Source organism: Rhinatrema bivittatum, chromosome 2 (genome assembly GCF_901001135.1).
Source record: "Rhinatrema bivittatum chromosome 2, aRhiBiv1.1, whole genome shotgun sequence".
Lineage (NCBI taxonomy): Eukaryota > Metazoa > Chordata > Amphibia > Gymnophiona > Rhinatrematidae > Rhinatrema > Rhinatrema bivittatum.
In genome coordinates, this window is record NC_042616.1 from 56,018,038 (window position 1) to 56,039,806 (window position 21,769).

Genomic DNA, 21,769 nt, shown 5'->3' on the forward strand with positions numbered 1-21,769 from the left:
CTGCCAGCAGATGGAGACAAAGTCAGATTTCAAAGCTGACGTCGCCCTAGATACACTCCTGCGGTGACAGCCCATCAGTATTTCTCCGTCTCCAGCAGATGGTGGATGTACCTCTCCACATCAGACTTAATTGGCATCTCAGAGACATGGTGGAAGGAGGATAACCAATGGGACAGTGGAGGACTTAATTGGCATCTCAGAGACATGGTGGAAGGAGGATAACCAATGGGACCGGATGGTATACACCCCAGATTTCTGAAAGAACTAAAAAATGAAATTTCAGACCTGTTAGTAAAAATGTGTAACCTATCATTAAAATCATCCATTGTACCTGAAGATTGGAGGATAGCTAATGTAACCCCAATATTTAAAAAGGGCTCCAGGGGCGATCCGGGAAACTACAGACCGGTTAGCCTGACTTCATTGCCAGGAAAAATAATGGAAAGTGTTCTAAACATCAAAATTACAGAAAATATAGAAAGACATGGTTTAATGGAACAAAGTCTTGCCTCTCAAATCTGCTACACTTTTTTGAAGGAGTTAATAAACATGTGGATAAAGGTGAACCGGTAGATGTAGTATATTTGGATTTTCAGAAGGCGTTTGACAAAGTTCCTCATGAGAGGCTTCTAGGAAAAGTAAAAAGTCATGGGATAGGTGGCGATGTCCTTTCGTGGATTGCAAACTGGCTAAAAGACAGGAAACAGAGAGTAGGATTAAATGGACAATTTTCTCAGTGGAAGGGAGTGGGCAGTGGAGTGCCTCAGGGATCTGTATTGGGACCCTTACTTTTCAATATATTTATAAATGATCTGGAAAGAAATACGACGAGTGAGATAATCAAATTTGCAGATGACACAAAATTGTTCAGAGTAGTTAAATCCAAGCAGATTGTGATAAAATGCAGGAAGACCTTGTAAGACTGGAAAATTGGGCATCGAAATGGCAGATGAAATTTAATGTGGATAAGTGCAAGGTGATGCATATAGGGGAAAAATAACCCATGCTCTAGTTAGGGTCCATATTAGGTGCTACAACCCAAGAAAGAGATCTAGGTGTCATAGTGGATAACACATTGAAATCATCGGTTCAGTGTGCTGCGGCAGTCAAAAAAGCAAACAGAATGTTGGGAATTATTAGAAAGGGAATGGTGAAGACAACGGAAAATGTCATAATGCCTCTGTATTGCTCCATGGTGAGACCGCACCTTTAATACTGTGTACAATTCTGGTCGCCGCATCTCAAAAAAAATATAATTGCGATGGGAAAGGTACAGAGAAGGGCTACCAAAATAAGGGGAATGGAACAACTCACCTATGAGGAAAGACTAAAGATGTTAGGACTTTTCAGCTTGGAGAAGAGACGGCTGAGGCAGGGATATGATAGAGGTGTTTAAAATCATGAGAGGTCTAGAACGGGTAGATGTGAATCGGTTATATTTACTCTTTCGGCTAATAGACTAGGGGGCACTCCATGAAGTTAGCATGTGGCACATTTAAAACTAATCGGAGAAAGTTCTTTTTCACTCAACGCACAATTAAACTCTGGAATTTGTTGCCAGAGGATGTGGTTAGCGCAGTTAGTATAACTGTGTTTAAAAAAGGATTGGATAAGTTCTTGGAGGAGAACTCCATTACCTTCTATTATTTAAGTTGACTTTGAAAATAGCCACTGCTATTACTAGCAATGGTAACATAGAATAGACTTAGTTTTTGGGTACTTGCCAGGTTCTTATGGCCTGGATTGGCCATTGTTGGAAACAGGATGCTGGGCTTGATGGACCCTTGGTCTGACCCAGTATGGCATGTTCTTATGTTCCATATGGGGCTACTGTATCTTTTGGAAGGAGAAATTCTACATTTCAATTTGGAGAAAAAATTGAGCCCCGGTCTCCTGCGGTGATTCCTAAAGGTCCCTCCCCCAGTTGAGAATTCCCGATGTGATTTCCGAGATCCCTCAGAGGTGTGCCTTGGTCCGGTAGACAGTTCCCGGCATGGACTTTGCTGCTTAAGCAGCTGAAAGTCAGCGGGTGCAGGAAGCCGAGCAGTGGAGGTGACTGCCAAAGCCCTCTCCCCCTGCAGCTGGAGAAAGTCTCTACTCAGCCAGTAAGCACTGAGCCCAGATAAGTCTCTCTCTTTTTTTTTTTTTTTTTTTTTTTTTAAGAGTTACCTTCTGATTCAAAGACATTTGGAGGGGTTTTGGTAAGACTTCCTCCGGTCTCCTTGCTTGGCATGTCGTACCAATGTCGTTCCGATCCCGTTGAAGTAAGGGAAAGTGGGCTTCCGAGCGGGTTTAGCGGCCTCTCCCGGTGGGCTAGGCCCAACTTTAGACTTGTTTGGCACATCGCGTGGTAGGCTGCGGCGGCACCATCTTGCGCGCATCTTTGTGCGTGCATCTTTGTGCGTGCTGTATTGCCCTCCATAGAACGTCGGTACGCACAGTGTGTTGGGTCTGCCATGCACTGTGCACATAATAACACGTATGTATATACGTGCACAAGCTACTAAGCGCCTCGCCTTGTTCCGCCTAGACGCCCGAAATCTGCGCACATAAAATTTTAAGTGTGAGCCGACAGAACACAGTTATTGCCGCCAATGGCGCTAGCAGCCAAGAAACAGAAATGCCTTTCTCTCTGCGTTGCTCGTCATATTAGGGCTTCACAGTCTGACCTAGATACCAACTTATGTCAGCACTGTGAGGAAGCCCAGGGAGAGTTGGCCTCCCTGGACTCTGCTAAGCCCGGCTCCTCCCATTTAGAGAATGGGTTAGCAACAGCCTTAACTGGAAGTACCCTGGATCTGAGTACCCCTGGGACTGGGTCATCCATGGGAGAGGTAAATTCATTGACACCTACCCCAGTACCTCCTGGGCTAGGCATGGACCCAGCTGCCTTCTCTTGGGTGGAATTTTTCCAGGACTTTCAAGCCTTCGTGCAGACACAGTCACTACCTCACTTGCCCTTGTCTGGAAAGAACCTCGGATGGTAAGCCCTCCCTCTCTCAGGCCTATCTGCAGACTCGCCTCACCAAGGGTATCCCTGGCAGGGTCTCAGATGGCACGGCCGAAGAGGAGAATATAGATTCCTTGGAAGAAGGGGAAATTCCCTCTGGTTTAGAACCGTATCGGACCATGTTACTTTTTTTTCCCATAGAGACGAATTGCTGGTCCTGGTTTATCAGACTCTGAAGATGCTAGGAGTTCCTGGGGTGGACTCTATGATGGAACTAAAGAAGAATCCCATTCTGATTTCCCTAGGGAAAGCCTCTTGCTACTTCCCAGTGCTGGAAGCCATTCAGGAGTTGATTGACCTGGAATGGGATGCCCCGGAAGCAATTTTTAGAGGGGGATGAGTGTTAGAAGCTCTATATCCACTGGATCCGGCAGTGAGAGAGTGTTTGCCTTTCCCTAAAGTGGATGCACTGGTCTGTGCCTTCTCTAAGTGGATAACAATCCTAGTGGAGGGAGGACCGGCTTTAAAGGATTTGCACAATAGACGGGTGGAGTCCATCCTTAAACAGGCCTTTGATGCAGTAGCAATGACCTTACAGATTGCTTCTTGTTGTGCCCTGATAGCTTGTTCATGCCTACTCCTCTCTCAGGAGGTGGATGTAAAAGGTGGGGGAAAGGGGGGGGGGGTGGGGGGGGGGGGTGGCTGAGTGGTAGGTTATATGTCACAGAATACACAACACACTTAATTACAGGGCTGCAACCATATTCATGGCAAAAACAGCACTTAGTTGTTAACCTCATTTACCAATTCCCATTGAACCACAATTTTTATTTATTATTTATTATTTTAAAACTACTCATTAATGTACTAAATCACTTATCTTTTAAAATTGCTCCATAGAAACTCCAATTACTTCAGTCACCTCCTCTCGTCAAAACCTGATGTGCTCATTACCACCCGTTCAGTATATCTGTTTTTGTGGCTGTTAAAAAGTTTTCAACTTCCCAACATTGCAATGTTTCGGCGGCTCATCTCGCCTGCTTCAGGGGATTCTTCCTAATAATGAAAAAACAACATGCACACTATCACACTATTCCCTTACAGAAAATTTTTATATTTTACAAATTTACCTGACATTTTAACACAACGGGACTCACTCATTTAGTTGGCCGTTCACGGCTCCACCCTGCAGCACAAAAACCGAACGGAGTCTCCACGCTCAAAGATTTTCTTCCGGACTTCCTGATATTTAAACAACCCACCTCTCTAAAGCTCTCACCAATCAGAGCACTCACCTAACCTCTCAGCCAATGAAATCCCTTACTACATAAAGACCGACCAGTCAACCTCTTTGTTCAAGCCAGTTGGATACGTGGTTTGCAAATTAAAAATCCATTTCTGTTCTTTCTGCATTAACTTTAAATTTAAATTGCCTCCATGCTCATCCTCTTTTAAAACTTCTAACACTGTACATTTCATGCTATTAAATACATGGCCCTTCTCCAGACAATGTTGCACCATCGGGGCTTCTTGCCTCATGCATTTCAGCGCACTTCTATGCTCTATGAGCCGAGTTTTCAAACTTCACAGTTTTACCGATGTACACAAACTCGCATGGATACCAGATTGCGTACACCACTGCTTGAGTGGTACAAGTTGATCTTACTTTAGGTTTATAAAATTGTAACTTTGATATTGGAATATCTATATTTGAATGTGCATTCACACACACAGTACAAGCATTGCATGGAAAGTGACCTACTACCTCAATGATCTTCTCCTGAGTTTTTTTAAACATTGAATGAACTACTAAATCCTTGATATTACTACCTCTTTTAAATGCCATCCATGGGAACTCTGCAAATACTTGATGTACTTGCAAAATATGCCAGTGTTTTTTAATACTGATTACCACCTTCCCTATACCCCCACTGAGTGTGGTAAAACACAAGTGAATTTGTTCTTTTTCACTTTTGCATGAGGGGTTAACAACAAATCCCTGTTATTCCATCGGGCTCTTTTCATTGCTCTCTGGACCACCTTTTCAGGATATCCCCTGCTCAAAAATTTCTCTCTCATCTCTTTTGAACGTTTCTTAAATTCATCTGTAGTCGAGCATAACAAACTCTCAGGTGTGTAGAGGGCCACGCAGGATCAGCGATTCTGGTGGCTCCGGAATGGCCTCACCATTCATTGTGTGCGGATCTGGTATGGCTGGCAATGGACGGACCGCTACGCCTGACCCATTTACCCGATCTCCTGCGTCAGGGTCCTATATTTTCCATTCGAGAGGATCGCTTTTGTCTCTCGTCCTGGCTTTTGAGAGGAGGCGATTGTGCGTGAAGGAGTATTCGGAACCAGTAATTACCACGCTGCTCCAAGCAAGACGCCCTGCTACCTCTTTAGCCTTATCCAGGGTATGGAAGGTGTTTGAGACATGGTGTGGACAACAGGGATTGGACCCTCTTCAGGTGTCGGTGTCCCATATTTTTTCTTTTTTGCAGGTGGGTTTAGCCAAAGGATTAGCCCATAGTTCCCTTTGGGTCCATGTTTCCACTTTGGGTTGTCTCAGAGGGAGAGTCCAGGGGAAGGCCTTGGCATTCCATCCGGATGTGGTGCGTTTTCTACAAGGAGTCAAACATCTCCGTCCACCTCTGCGTCGCATTTGTCCGGAATGGAATCTTAATCTCATGCTATGGGTCCTTTGCGAGGAGCCGTTTGAGCCTCTGAATCGGGTATCTTTGAAGATCCTGACTCTGAAGACTATCTTTTTGGTAGCTGTCTGTTCGGCTAGAAGGATTTCGGGATTGCAGGCGCTTTTGTGCCATGATCTGTTTCTCCGGATGTCATCCGATACGGTGTCCTTGCGTACGGTACCTTCGTTTCTTCCTAAGGTGATGTCGGTTTTTCATGTAAACCAATGAGTGGAGTTGCCCGGGTTTCTGGATTGGGCTCAGGATCCCTCGATGGGACGAGAACTTCACTTTTTGGATGAGAGATGGATGGTGTTACGTTTCTTGAAAGTCACTAATGCCTTTTGTCGTTCTGATCATTTGTTCGTCCTGTTTCGGGGGAGCAAAAAAGGGCGAAAAGGCTAAGGCTTCTTAGTCTCTTTCAACCAGCGAGACAATCTCTGTAGTTTATGTATCAAAAGGAAGAGCGGTTCCAGTGGGTCTTAGAGCACATTCAACTCGAGCTAAGGCGCCATCCTGGGCTGAGTGTCAGCTGGTGTCTTCCCAAGAGATCTGTAGAGCCGTGGTGTGGTCTTTATTGCATACTTTTACCAAGCATTACCGTTTGGATGTGCGGGCCCTGGAGGCAGCCCCCTTTTGGAGAGAGTGTTCTTCGAGCGGGTCTTTCGGGTTCCCGCTCAGTGTAAGAGGGCTTTGGTAATCCCGCTTGTCTGGACTGATCTGGGTAAGTTCAGGAAAGGAAAATTGGTTCTTACCTGCTAATTTTCGTTCCTTTAATACCACAGACCAGTCCAGAGGCCCGCCCTGAGGATCTCTGCCGAACGACTGCTTGGTCTACTGCTGTATTTATTTGCAAATTGGATTTGCCATTTTTTGGCTTCAGTTTCTAGGTTTAGCGTTTTCTGCATGGTTATCTAGTTGGTCAGGGGTATCCATGTTGGGAGCCTCGTTCGCTCTTTATTTTTCTTATCTTGGCTTGGGTATCAATTAATACTGAGGGACTGCAGGTGGCACTCTCGTATATGTTTAAGTGCCCAAAGTTTTGTTCTCTACCTCCATCTGCTGGTAGGGATGAACAAAACCCGCTTGTCTGGACTGATCTGTGGTAGTATAGGAATGAAAATTAGCAGATAAGAACCAATTTTCCTATAAGTAGGAAACTGAAATCCAGAACTTTCAGGGTTGCATTCTCAGAAATGCTCCCCATTCCACGTGCAGGACTCTGAGGCAGGCTGAGCTTGAGAGTCTCAATGCTTGAATAAGACAATGGTGCAAGGAAGAGGGTTTTAGATTTAAGAATTGTGAAATGGGAAGCCTATTCCAGCAGGATGAGTTCCACCATAACCAGAGTGGAACCAGGCTGCTGGCACAAATCTTTAAAAAAAGAAAGTAGCTTTTAAACTGGAGATGGAGGAAAACAGACAGTTGCTCCGAAGCACATGGCTCAGAATGATGTATCTTTGAAGGATACTAATAAATGGGGAATTTAGGAAATCCTGATAGAGAGGTTTCGATAAATGCTAAAATAGCCCAGGTGCCTTTACATAAAGAGCAGATGGAGCAGAAAGATTCCAAAATACACCTGTCAACTAAGGTTATTAATACAAACAAAATACCTACTTTGAAATGGCTGTATACAAATGCTAGAAGTCTAAAAACTAAGATGGGAAAGATAGAATGCATAGAGGGGATATGATAGAGGTCTTTAAGATCATGAGAGGTCTTGAATGAGTAGATGTGACTCAGTTATTTACACTTTCGAATAATAGGACGACTAGGGGGCATTCCATGAAGTTAGCAAGTAGCACATTTAAGACTAATTGGAGAAAATTCTTTTTCACTCAACGCACAATAAAGCTCTGGAATTTGTTGCCAGAGGATGTGGTTAGTGCAATTAGTGTAGCTGGGTTCAAAAAAGGTTTGGATAAGTTCTTGGAGGAGAAGTCCATTAACTGCTATTAATCAAGTTGACTTAGGGAATAGCTACTGCTATTAATTGCATCAGTAGCATGGGATCTTCTTAGAGTTTGGGTAACTGCCAGGTTCTTGTGGCCTGGTTTGGCCTTTGTTGGAAACAGGATGCTGGGCTTGATGGACCCTTGGTCTGACCCAGCAAGGCAATTTCTTATGTTCTTATAGTACTGAGTGAGGAGGTAGATATAATTGGCATCTGAGACCTAGTGGAAGGAGGATAACCTATGGGACACTGTGATACCAGGGTACAAGTTATATTGCAATGATAAGATGGATCGAATTGATGGAGGAGTGGTGCTATATGTTAGAGCAGTGATTCTCAACCGGTGTGTTGCGAGCTTCTCGCAGTTGGCAGGGGCTGAAGAAATGAAGACCAGCGTTGCTAGCTGCCACCGGAGACCAGGCCGGCAGGTCCGAAGAAATGAAGACCGGCGCTGCTAGCCGCCTTTGGAGACCAGGCTGGTAGGGCTTAAGAAATGAAGGCCGGTGGGGGCCAAAGAAATGAAGTCCAATGCTGCTAGTCACCGCCAGAGACAAGGCCAGTGGGGGCCAAAGATCGGAGCCATTGGCTGCTGCTGCCGGAGACCAGGCTGGCGGGGCCAAAGAAATGAAGACTGTCACTGCTAGCCGTCGCTGGAGACCAGGTTGGCGGGCCGAAGATGACCTGTTCAGCTGGGGGCTTTTGTGTGTGTATGTATTTGAGATCGGAAGGGTGCTTCTGTGTGTGTGTGGTGTGTATGTGAGAAAGGGAGGGTGCTTCTGTGTGTGTGTGTGTGGTGTGTATGTGAGAAAGGGAGGGTGCTTCTGTGTCTGTGTGTGTGTGTGGTGTGTATGTGAGAAAGGGAGGGTGCTTCTGTGTGTGTGTGTGTGTGGTGTGTATGTGTGAAAGGAATGGTGCTTCTGTGTGTATGTATGTGATGAGTATGTGAGAAAGGAATGGTGCTTCTGTGTGTGGTGTGAGACAGGGAGGGTGCTTCTGTGAGAGTGTAATGTGTTTGTGAGACAGGGAGGGGTGCTTCTGTGAGAGTGTAATGTGTATGTGAGAAAGGGAGGGTGCTTCTGTGTCTGTGTGGCATGTATGTGAGTTAGGGAGAGGGCTTGTGTGTGTCAATATGTGTGTGTGAGAGAGAGATGGAGCATGTTTTTGGCTGACTGTGGCTGTGAGAGAGATGGGGCAGGTGTGTGATTGAGAGCCTGTGTGTAATTGAGAGAGCGAGAGCATTGTGTGATTGTGAGAGACTGGTCAGAGAGGTGACTTGTGTATGTGTGACAGAGACTGATCAGGGAGATGACTGGTATGTGTGTGCTTATGTGAGAGAGAGAGAGAGACTGGTTGGGGAGATGATTGGTGTGTGAGAGACAGAAACTGGTCCGGGGGGGGGGGGGGGGGGGGGGGGGGGGGGTTTGAGAAGAGACTGCTTGTGGTCCCTAAGGAAGAGGACCTTGAGGACAGCTTCAGCAGCTACTGCTGTTTCTGGTGTGGCCTGCAAGGGAAAGGAGTTGGAGAATTGCTGGAGAGGGTAAGTAAAGGTGGATTTTTAAGTTCATTTTTCTTGATTGGCTGCCATTTTAATTATTGGGTAGTATGCGATGTGTCTGGTTTTGAAATATTTTATTGTGTTTGAAGAATTTTTAATAATTTTTAAGAGTTTTTAATTGTTAGATGATGTTTTGTTCATCAGCCTTTTTGAAACATTTTTTCATATAGTTTTACAATTATTTCTGTTGGGAATCTGTAACAGCTTGGCTTTTTCTGTTTTCCTAATGGGAGGTGTATTGGTGTTTAGGGCCTGGCTTAATATTTGTAGTGATGTCTTTTTATAGGTAGGGTTGTTCCATTTGAGTGCATGCCATAATGCAGGTGTAACTTTGTGTGGATTAGTTTTTGTGCATTATTGCAGATCCTGGGACTTTGTTAGGTGCTATATTTCTGTTTCTATTTCTCCAGGTTTGTTCTGCATGCAGAGTGGCTTTTTTTTCAGTTTTCATTCCAGTTTGTCTCCATATTTGTAATTTATGGTCTTTCTGTACTTGGTGAAGGTCGATCTTGTTTGTATGACCGAGGTGAGATATTTAACTAGCATGTAGGCACATAAACTACCTCATTTTATTTGTTGTGTTTTCTCAATTGGACATGCATTGGTGGTGAACTGCTGTCTTTTTGTAAGTTGGGCTATTGTGCCTGGTAGTGGAGGGAGTTTGTGTTGCTGTTATTGAGATAACACCAGAATATCTTTTTTGTATGGTGAGCTGTACGGGGAATGTTCTAGTTCTGCTTTATACCCATTTCTGAGGGGAGAGGTTAGCCCTGTGACTGTCATGTGTTCTGTCAAAAAAGCAAACAGAATGTTGGGAATTATTAGAAAGGGAATGGTGAATAAAACGGAAAATGTCATAATGACTCTGTATTGCTTCATGGTGAGACCGCACCTTGAATACTGTGTACAATTCTGGTCGCCGCATCTCAAAAAAGATATAATTGCGATGGAGAAGGTACAGAGAAGGGCTACCAAAATGATAAGTAGAATGAAACAGCTCCCCTATGAGGAAAGACTAAAGAGGTTAGGACATTTCAGCTTGGAGAAGACGGCTGAGGGGGGGGATATGATAGAGATGTTTAAAATTTATGAGAGGTCTAGAACGGGTAGATGTGAATCGGTTATTTACTCTTTCGGATAATAGAAAGACTAGGGGGCACTCCATGAAGTTAGCATGGGGCACATTTAAAACTAATTGGAGAAAGTTCTTTTCTACTCAACGCACAAATAAACTCTGGAATTTGTTGCCAGAAGATGTGGTTAGTGCAGTTAGTATAGCTGTGTTTAAAAAAGGATTGGATAAATTCTTGCATCGCGTGCACCGGCCCCTTGCCGGTGCGCGCGATGCAATATGCAAATTAGGCGGCGCAGTAGAAACGGGGAAAAGGAGGCGCTAGGGACACTATCGCGTCCCTAGCGCCTCCTTTTTGACAGGATCGGCGGCTGTCAGCGGGTTTGACAGCCGACGCTCAATTTTGCCGTCGTTGGTTCTCGAGCCCGCTGACAGCTACGGGCTCGGAAACTGGACGCTGGCAAAATTGAGCGTCTGATTTTCGGCCCGACAACCTTGGGCCGAATTCAAATTTATTTTTTTTTTTTTACTCTTCGGGACCTCCGACTTAATATCGCCATGATATTAAGTCGGAGGGTGCACAGATAAGTAGTTTTTACTGCTTTTCTGTGCACTTTCCCGGTGCCGGAAGAAATTAGCGCCGACCCAAAGGTCGGCGCTAATTTCTGAAAGTAAAATGTGCGGCTTGGCTGCACATTTTACTTTCTGTATCCCGCGCGCATACCTAATAGGGCCATCAACATGCATTTGCATGTTGAGGGCGCTATTAGGTGCCGCGGGTTGGACGTGCGTTTTCCTCCCCTTACTGAATAAGGGGTAAGGGAAAACGCGCGTCCAATAGCAGGCTAACAGTGCGCTTCGTCGGAGCGCTCTGTACTGTATCGGCCTGTTAGAGAATAGCCACTGCCATTAGCAATGGTAACATGGAATAGACTTAGTTTTTGGGTACTTGCCAGTTTCTTATGGCCTGGATTGGCCACTGTTGGAAATAGGATGCTGGGCTTGGTGTGACCCAGTATGGCATTTTCTTATGTTCTTATGTGTCTCGCGTGTGAGGACTATCTATCAGGTGTGTGTCGACAGAAAAAAGGTTGAGAACCCGGACATAGAGTCGAACAGCATAAACGTTCTGCAGGAAACAAAATGCACTATAGTATCTTTATGGATAGAAATTCAATGTGAGAAGGGGAGTGGAATAACAGTGGGGGTGGTCTATTGTCCACCTGGCCAGAATGAACAGACAGATGATGATATGCTAACAAAATTAGCAATACAGCAATGATGGGTGATTTCAGTTGCCCCAGAAATGACAGAGTAAATGTCACATTAGGGCATGCTAAGGAAGTAAAGTTTCTAGATGAAATAAATGACTACTTTATGGAGCAGTTGGTACAAGAATAGACGAGGGGGAGCTATGATTTGGTGCAAAAGGTAATGGTGTTAGGCCACTTGGCAGTGGTGATCATAACAAAAAATTTGACTTGATAACTGGAGGGAGGACTCTAAGAAAATCTACCGTGATAACATTTAACTTTCAAAAGGGAGATTATGATCAAATTTTAAAAAAATGGTTAGAAACAAACTGAAAGGAGCGGCTGCAAAAGTCAAGAGTTTACATGGATATTTAAAAATAACACCTTGGAAGCCCAGAGCGGATGTATTCCACCTATTAAAAAAGGTTAAAGGAAGGCCAAATGACTACCATCATGGTTAAAAGATGAGGTGAAAGAGAAGAATTCAAAATGGCAGCAGGCATCATGTGTGTCCTTATCCCTAGCTCTGGCTTTGTTTGGATTTTTCTTTGAATTTTAGCTGCTTCATGTGTCAGGCAAAGGGAGTTTTCCAACTGCTCTTCCACACTCCTGATTTTTGTGGCCTATGGATGCTCACCTTCTCGAAAGCTCTGCATCGCAGGGAAGTAGAGCTGTTAGGGTGTTGGGGATGGAAAGGGTTGCCTCCATCCTCCCTAGGTTCTTTGTCGCTGAGCCCATCGATGAGAATACCCCTAATGGATCCTGCCACAGCTAGAGAATCTACTCGCTGAGAAGAGACGCGCCTAGTGATGATGCTATGCAATTGCTTCCAGAGCAGGCGAGGTAGGGGGGAAGTACTGTTTCCGGAATTACCTCAACAAAACCTTGAAGCTCCAGATGGGGGTGCACGCTCAGAGCAGAGAAGACAGAGGAGTTTTAAGGATTGTTTTTACTACTTTTTCAACTGTTACTTGCACTCAAGTTGGCCAGGAGGCTTTTATTCTAGTAAGTCCATTGGTTTTTACCTTAGAAGCCATATGGGGCGATACAGAAGGGCTAGGCAAAGCTGTTATTACTCCACTGTTGAAGAATTCATTTTTGGAAAATTGTGTGCATGTTGTGGAAAATGCTAATTTAGAAGTTTCTTTTCAAGAAAGTGAGTTGCAAAATTCTATGGGGCAAATCTAAGTTGTGCAGGATATTTGATAAAGACAAGGTTCTCTTGTCCAATGTAGAAAACTGTAATATTACAACTTCCTGAAATGGCTCCATTTTGAATCCCTTCAGGCTTGGCTGGCACAAAGGAGAGCCTCCCTGCTGCCAGGTGCTGCAGAACCCTGCAGAAATCTGGTCATTTGTTAACCTAAGAGTTTGCAAGGGGAGGGAGGTCTTAATAGGGTAACAGATCCCAGGACAAAATAAGGAATTGCAACAGGCACAAATTTCCCTGTTTCACCATAGAAGAGATTTGGGGGTCAGTGTCTTTAGGGCAGAAGACACTAATGCAGGCAGCTTTTTTGTTTTTTAAATAAAGCTGTATCCTAAATTGATTTCTTTCTGTCTATCAAGTCAGAGTGGTATACATGGCAAGAGAAGAGGGCAGAAGGATGACGATGATCAGGAAGATCTTACCAAAGACATGGAGGATCCAACACCTGTTCCTAACATAGAAGAGGTGGTTCTACCCAAAAATGGCAAGTTTTGGAACTCGTTGTTTTAGAATCTTAACATTATTTACTTTTAACATTAAACACTCAATATCAACAGTGATCATTGACAGGCTGCATGCTTTCAGGAAATTAATGAATATGTTCTAATGTTTACATAATCCCTTTAAGTTGAAAGAAGATGATTCGTCTACAGAGTCCACCTTCTGAGTTGCTTAACTCGGAAATGCTCAAATGTGTCCTCTGGGCCCGTTGCCTACCCCCTCCCCCCCCAATCAGTTGGATTTTCAGGATATCCATAATAAATATGCATGCAAAATATTTGCTTAAAAGGAGGTAGTACTTTCAAATCTTATGCATATTCATTAGTGATATCCTGAAAACCTGACTGGTTGAGGGGACCTCAAGGACTGGTTTGAGCTTCCCTGGTCTAATTCACCATGCAAGTATTAGTCCCTGAGTAAATATGTGGGATGTCTGTAAACCTCTTGGTCTCTGTCAAGTAATTAACAGGCTGGGAACATGAAAAGTTTTTGATAAATGAAAGGAAACATACTGCTGTAACTACCTTACACTGCAAGTTATGTATTGTCTGTATGGGTGATTCAGTGGTATGTGCATTGTATTATTTTTTTCCTAAATGAATACAAAAAAATGATTAGCAGTAAATATTTGACTTAATCTTAAAGTAGCACTATTTAATATATATATTTTAAATTATATCTTTATTAAATTTCAAAACTATAAATCAAGAAAATCCTGATCAAAAAAAAGCATGGCAAAAAATATATTAACAATTAACTTAGACAATTTAAAAAGTAGAGTAATATAATGACGGCAGAAAAGGGCGAAATGGTCCATCCAGTCTGCTCAGCAAGCTTCTTATGGTACTATCTGTTGAGCCTTGCAGGTTACCCCCATGTTTCTCTTAAGAGTAGCAACTGTCGCTCCTTGAAGTTATTCCCAAGCCTTATAATAACCCATAAAAAATTTTTACTGCCAGGAACAATTTTACTGAAAATTCAGACAGATTAGCTTAATGTACTTTGCTTATGGACTTGGCTGTAGAAGCAGTCTTATGCATTTTCACTTTTGTCTGCGTATCAGTACCCCAGACAGTAAATGTCAGGGCCTATGTTGGTTATTGTGTGAATCCAATTCCTCTTCCACCCCCACCACTCTCAAAGTGGAGAGCGATGATGTAGTTGTGTCAAAAGCATCAAGACTTATTGGTTAAGGGTAGTAATTCCTTGCTTTCTGTTAAGGGTAGTAATTGCTGCTCCGTGCAGATTACCCCCATGCTTATTGTCCCAGACCATAAAAGTCTGCGCCCTTATTGGTTCTTGTCTGAATCCCATTCCCCTTTTGCTTCTGCCTTTGAAGCGGAGAGCAGTATTGTAGTTGCATCAAAAGCATCAAGGCTTATCGGTTAAGGGTAGTAATCTTTATGCTTCTGTTATGGGTAGTAACTCTAGCAGCTGTGACTGTAGTGTCGTCCCGTTTGCATCCCTCCCACCCCCCAATCTCCTACTGCCCCCATTACCTCGATTGATCCATAGCCATACATGTATACAAAGGAATAACAACAACACTTATATTGGATAAAAAAAGCCACAGCTTTATTAACCATATATATACAGACCTAGACCAACTGGTACCCGAGCCGGTATGGCAATTGCCAAGACCAGGCTATACCACCACCCTCACTACCTGCCATAATTACCAAGCAAGGCAGCATTGATCCTGGGCCCCCTGCCTTGTCCCCAAGCAAGGGGCTCCCGACCTGCAGCGTATGGAACACCCCACTTTGCGCCACCCAAGGCACCAGTTCACTGCTGACTTGGACCATGATGCCTGCCTTCACCACGTCCGAAATGCCCCTTCCAGCCCGGATAACCGCCACAGGCATGAGGTAGGGCATGCCCTTGCCTCATATACCCCCCCCACCCCCCCACTAACACTTAACTGTGGCTGACATAAATCCCAACAACCATCCTACGGGAGCCTCCTGCAGGGGTGCTGTTGAGTATATCATAGCCAGTGAATGAAAGATAGACTGACCTAAAGAACCTTTACCTTGGACATCCACTCATTAGTGCCTTACCCAGCAACCACCCATCTTGCTGTTCATAACACCGATCTGATGGTTGACTTTCTTGCTTCCCCTCCTTTATGGTCTTGAATGCAGGAACCCAGCACCTAACTCGGCCAAGTCATTATCCCAGGACAAGCAGGATGCTAGTCCTCACATATAGGTGACGTCACTGACGAAGCCCTATTGCGGGAAAACTTTCTGTCAAAGTTTCTAGAAACTTTTGACTGGCACTGTGAGGCCACTGAGCATGCCCAGCATGCCATGATATTCTCTGCCACAGGGGTCTCACTCTAGTCTTCGTTTTTCTGCACTGCTGTTAGCATCACGGAGATAGAAGCCCTGTGAGTTTTACTCACCTTTTTGACTGAAAAAGTCATTATTTTCAAGAAATGACACCCATAAGGGATCTCACTCTCTCTTTTTTTCACCAGCCGGTGATACTGCGATCGTTTTTACAGTAAGTAAAAACAAAATTTTCCTCTCAGAAAAATTTCCCCGTTTTTTCCATCGACGGCCGTCCATAGAAACATGGCTTCGGGGTTTAAAAAATGTCCGATTTGTAACCGGACCATGTCTATCACAGACCCACACCTTGAATGTGTGGTCTGTTTAGGAGAAAAACATTATATTTCCTCCTGCCGACAGTGTGCGGAGATGACTCCTAAAGGAAGGAAGCTTCGGCAAGAAAAAATGGAGCACCTTTTTCACCTCCAACTCCTTCCTTCCCCTTCGACGTCGACAAAATCATCCCCAGCAGGAGTTACCAAAAAAGTCCTGCTGAAGAAACGTCGCCCAGAGGGATCGGGTGATGGGACGTCGACAAGGTCGGTAACCGAATCACGGCCTAAACATAAGCATCGACACTGACATGCCCCGGTGTCACCGTTAACTCCCTCCCAGGGAGAACAGTTCATGAAGCGGCAAAAACAAAAGGAAACACCGCCACCGCCAGGGCCTCCATCCGATGGAGCCTATACAACCTTTGCAAGAGGTATCTGCTACTTCTCCATCGGCGCCAACATTCCAACGGTGCCGCAGGACTTGTCTCTGCTAATTAAACAAGCGGTAGTACAAGCCCTAAAGGAACAGATTCTGGCGACCATGCCGATGCCGGTGATACTGCTGATGCCGGTGACATCACCGATGCCGGTAACATTACCAATAACGAAGGCATTATCGATACCGGTGACACCGATGCTGGGACCAATCTCGATGCCGGGGGCAACCCTGATGCCAGTGCAAACTTCGATTCCACTGATGACTTCGATGCGAATATCGATACAAGTGTCGGTACCTTCAGTCTTACCAGACGCCAGGCCGATGCCGATGACTCTATCGATCCCGGCACCGATGCCAATGTTCACATCGGCACCGATGCACGGCAAACAAGACAAGACAACGATGTTGACCTTGAAGGGTTCATCGAAGACTTTATTCACATCTTTGATGACAAAGCCTTCACCAACGGTGCCACTCCTTCCTGGGGCTCCAGGACACTCAGAATCAGCACTGCATCAAATAATCATGAAAAGGTATCAAGATTTACTGGATTCTCTTCCCTCTAATCCAAGGGAAGACAATCCTGAGGACCCATCTCCTGAAGATCCATTACCAGGACCTTCTGGCATTCCTCCTCCTCCACCTAGGACTTCAGCACCTTCACAACAAATCCAAGAATATGACCCTTGGAGTGACACTAACTCAGAAACCTCATCTGAGGATTTTATGTCTGAGCCATCACCACCAGATCCCCGAAAGAAATCTCTACCAGAAGATTTTACTTTCACTACTTTTGTCCAAGAAATGGCAGACTCCATTCCTTTCAACCTGGTAACAGAACAGGACACCAGACAACAAACCTTGGAGGTTCTTCATTTTGTAGACCCTCCAAAACAGGTTGTAGCCATTCCAGTGCATGATGTTCTCTTAGAATTACAACATCGACTCTGGGAACATCCCTGCTCTGTTCCAGCAGTAAACAAAAGAATGGACAGTACATATCTTGTTCAATCTACTCCTGGATATCAAATGTCTCAGCTTCCCCACCACTCAGTGATGGTGGAAACAGCACAAAAATGATCAAAAAGAATAAGAACACATTCATCGAATCCCCCACATAAAGACCACAGTTTTTTGGATTCCCTGGGTCGTAAGTTGTATCAAGGGGCCATGTTGAACTCTAGAATCTCTTCCTATCAGTTCTACATGACCCAATACCAGAGAAATTTGTGGAAACAAATCCAAGAATTTGTCCCATCTCTCCCAACTCAATATCAGGAAGCAGCCCAGGCCATCATTCACAAGGGCCTGAAGGCCGGAAAACATGAAGTTCGTGCGGCCTATGACAGATTCGAAACAGCTTCAAGGGTAGCTGCCTCAGGAATCAGCGCCAGGAGATGGGCATGGCTAAAGGCCTCAACCTTAGGCCAGAGGTTCAGGAGAAACTGGTGGATCTCCCTTGCCTGGGAGACAACCTTTTCGGATCCAAGGTTCAAGATGCTGTGTCTCAGCTAAAAGAGCACACGGAAACACTGAGGCAGCTTTCTTCCCTTCCACATAAGAACATAAGAACATAAGAAATTGCCATGCTGGGTCAAACCAAGGGTCCATCAAGCCCAGCATCCTGTTTCCAACAGAGGCCAAACCAGGCCACAAGAACCTGGCAATTACCCAAACACCTAGAAGATCCCATGCTACTGATGCAATTAATAGCAGTGACTATTCCCTAAGTAAACTTGATTAATAGCAGTTAATGGACTTCTCTTCCAAGAACTTATCCAAACCTTTTTTGAACCCAGCTACACTAACTGCACTAACCACATCCTCTGGCAACAAATTCCAGAGATTTATTGTGCGTTGAGTGAAAAAGAATTTTCTCCGATTAGTCTTAAATGTGCTACTTGCTAACTTCATGGAATGCCCCCTAGTCCTTCTATTATTCGAAAGTGTAAATAACCGAGTCACATCTACTCGTTCAAGACCTCTCATGATCTTAAAGACCTCTATGATATCCCCCCTCAGCCGTCTCTTCTCCAAGCTGAACAGCCCTAACCTCTTCAGCCTTTCCTCATAGGGGAGCTGTTCCATCCCCTACGCACACTGGGCGTAGGCCTCAACGGAAAGACACTAGAAGACCTTTTTACCGACAGCGGAGGTATTACCCTCCTGCATCTCGACCCAGGCCTTCTAGAACTCAACAAAGGCTGCAACCAAGACAGCAGAGGGCAGCGAGACCTCAACCTGCCCCACAGACAGGACCTGCTGCTGGTTTTTGAAACCACCTCCAGAGAACTCAGCCTTTTCTCCAGTCCTCAGCCAGAACTTCCAGTGGGAGGCTGTATATCCAAGTTTTATAAAAATTGGATACCAATCACATCAGACCAATGGGTTCTGTCAATCATATCTCGAGGATACCAACTCAGTTTCCTCTCAATTCCCACAGATTTTCTTCCACGTCATTTTCATGTCAACGAAAATCACATGCTTCAATTACAAGTAGAATTATCCACCCTTCTGAAAGCCAGGGCGATAGAGCCGGTGCCCTGGTCTCAGAAGGGCAGAGGATTCTATTCCCGTTATTTCCTCATTCCAAAGAAAACCGGAGGCCTTCGTCCCATCCTAGACCTCAGAAATCTCAACAAATTTCTGAAGAAAGAAAAGTTCAGGATGGTTTCTCTAGGCAGTATGCTTCCACTTCTTCAAATAGGAGATTGGCTTTGTTCTCTGGATCTTCAAGACGCTTAACGCTCACATTCCAATATTCCCTCCTCATCGCAAGTACCTGCGATGAGTACGCGATGGGTCAGCAGCATTTCCAATACAGAGTTCTGCCATTCGGACTTGCCTCTGCTCCCAGAGTATTCACAAAATGTCTGGCAATAATAGCAGCACACTTGCACAAACAAAGTGTCCATGTGTTTCCATATCTAGACGACTGGCTCATCAGAAGTCCATCTCTACAAGGAGCTCTAACTTCTCTCAATCAAACAATTACTGTTCTCCATTCGATGGGATTTCTCATCAATTATCAAAAATCCCATTTTACTCCATCTCATCTCCTTCAATTCATAGGAGCAGAATTGAACACCATCCTCTCAAGGGCAGAGACACTTACCCTTTTGGCAAACTCGATTTATTCAAAGAAACAAGCAACAGCTCATCAGTTTCTAACCTTACTAGGCCACATGGCCTCCACAGTTCATGTCACTCCTATGGCAAGGTTAGCCATGAGAGTAACCCAATGGACTTTAAGATCACAGTGGATCCAAGCCATTCAACCACTACATTCTCCAATTCAAATAACCCACCAGCTCCGTTCTTCTCTACTTTGGTGGGTGAACAAGGACAATTTACACAAGGGCCTACCCTTCCAACAACTAGTCCCACAGATAACGTTAACTACAGATGCATCCACCTTGGGATGGGGAGCACACACAAACACTCTTCAAACCCAAGGTACTTGAACAAAGTTTGAAGCAATGTTTCAAATCAATTTCCTAGAGCTACGAGCTATACGTTATGCGCTGCATGCGTTCAAGGACTGCCTTTCACACAAGACTGTTCTCGTCCAAACGGACAACACAGTAGCCTTGTGGTACATCAACAAACAGGGAGGTACGGGCTCGTATCTCCTTTGCAAAGAAGCTGCACAGATTTGGGACTGGGCCCTAACACACTTAATGTTTCTCCGGGCCACTTATCTGGCAGGCATTCACAATGTACTAGCAGATCAACTCAGTCGCCAGTTCCAACCACAAGAATGGTCCCTGGATCTTGCAATAGTGACCAGGATATTTCAATGTTGGGGACAACCAACAATACACCTCTTTGCATCCCATCTGAATCACAAGGTGGACAAATTCTGTTCTCTATACAAACAGAAGAACCAGCCAGCCAAAGACGCTTTTGCTCGCCCTTGGAACTCAGGCCTACTATACGCGTATCCTCCAATACCGCTCATAACCAAAACTCTAGTGAAGCTACAACAAGACAGGGGATCCATGATACTCATTGCCCCATATTGGCCTCAACAAGTATGGTTCCCCACACTACTCGACCTGTCAGTCAGGGATCCAATTCGCCTGGGAATGGCTCCCACTCTCATAACTCAGGATCAGGGTTGGCTGCGACATCCCAACCTTCAGTCCCTATCCCTGACAGCATGGATGTTGAAAGCTTGATTTTACAACCACTCAATCTTTCAACCAATGTATCTCAAGTGCTTATAGCTTCACGTAAACCTTCCACACAAAAGAATTATTCTTCCAAATGGAAGAGATTTACTTTGTGGTGCAGGCAAAACAGTATTGATCCTTTCACTTGCCCCACTACTTCTCTTCCAGACTACTTATACCATCTTTCAGAATCTGGACTCCAGACTTCATCTGTAAGAGTACACTTAAGTGCAATCTCCGCTTACCATAACAAGATGGGAGATGCACCAATATCCATACAACCTCTTGTCAGCAGGTTTATGAGAGGTTTAACTCAACTTAAACCACCAATTCGGCTGCCAGTCACAGAATGGGACCTGAATCTAGTTTTAACAAGGCTCAAGCGTTCTCCTTTCGAACCCATAGATTCCTGTGATCTTAAGTTTCTCACATGGAAGACTATCTTCCTCATAGCCATTACATCAGCTAGAAGGGTTAGTGAGTTACAAGCACTTGTCACGTACTCACCCTATACAAAGTTCCTACATGACAGAATGGTTCTACGTACACGTCCAAAATTCCTCCCCAAGGTAGTTACGGAATTCCACTTGAACCAATCCATAGTTTTACCCACATTTTTTCCAAGGCCTCATTCTCACCAAGGAGAACGGGTCTTACATACCTTGGACTGTAAGCGTGCGCTAGCTTTTTACTTAAACTGCACTGCAGTCCACAGGAAATCCAATCAACTTTTTGTATCTTATAATCCAAACAAATCGGGTAAAGCAGTGGGTAAACATACTCTATCTAACTGGTTAGCAGATTGCATACAGTTTTGCTATGAAAAAGCAGGCCTTCCTCTCCAAGGACGAGTAAAGGCACATTCAGTAAGAGCAATGTCAACCTCAGTAGCACACTATCGTTCAGTGCCAATCCTTGACATATGTAAAGCAGCAACATGGAGTTCTCTTCACACCTTTTCAGCTCATTACTGTTTGGACAAAGAAGGACGACAAGATTCCGCCTATGGACAATCTGTCTTAAAGAACTTGTTTCCAGTTTAACCCCAACTCCTTCTACATCCATCCTGCTGTCATCTTCGGCTGACTCATTTTCAACAACAATACTTCACTGTTGTTTCACTATGAAATAACTCAGCCTCTAGCTTGCTAATCACCTGTATGTGAGGACTAGCATCCTGCTTGTCCTGGGATAAAGCAAAATTGCTTACCTTGTAATAGGTGTTATCCCAGGACAGCAGGATGTAGTCCTCACGAAACCCACCCGCCACCCCGTGGAGTTGGGTCCGATACATTTACTTATTTTAGTTTTTGCTAAAGCTTATTGCTACATACGAGACTAGAGTGAGACCCC

The 21,769-nt window shown here is 44.6% G+C and overlaps 1 protein-coding gene across 3 annotated transcripts in view; it reads left to right on the forward strand.

The window, feature by feature from the left end:
• The window catches only part of SMARCC1 (SWI/SNF related, matrix associated, actin dependent regulator of chromatin subfamily c member 1), a 557,827-nt gene that overhangs the window by 149,222 nt on the left and 386,836 nt on the right, over positions 1–21,769 (forward strand). For all 3 annotated transcript variants that reach the window (XM_029588188.1, XM_029588187.1, XM_029588189.1), the window contains exon 11: positions 13,050–13,174. In XM_029588188.1, coding sequence (XP_029444048.1) covers positions 13,050–13,174 — 125 coding nt within the window. The remainder of the gene's footprint in view (positions 1–13,049; positions 13,175–21,769) is intronic.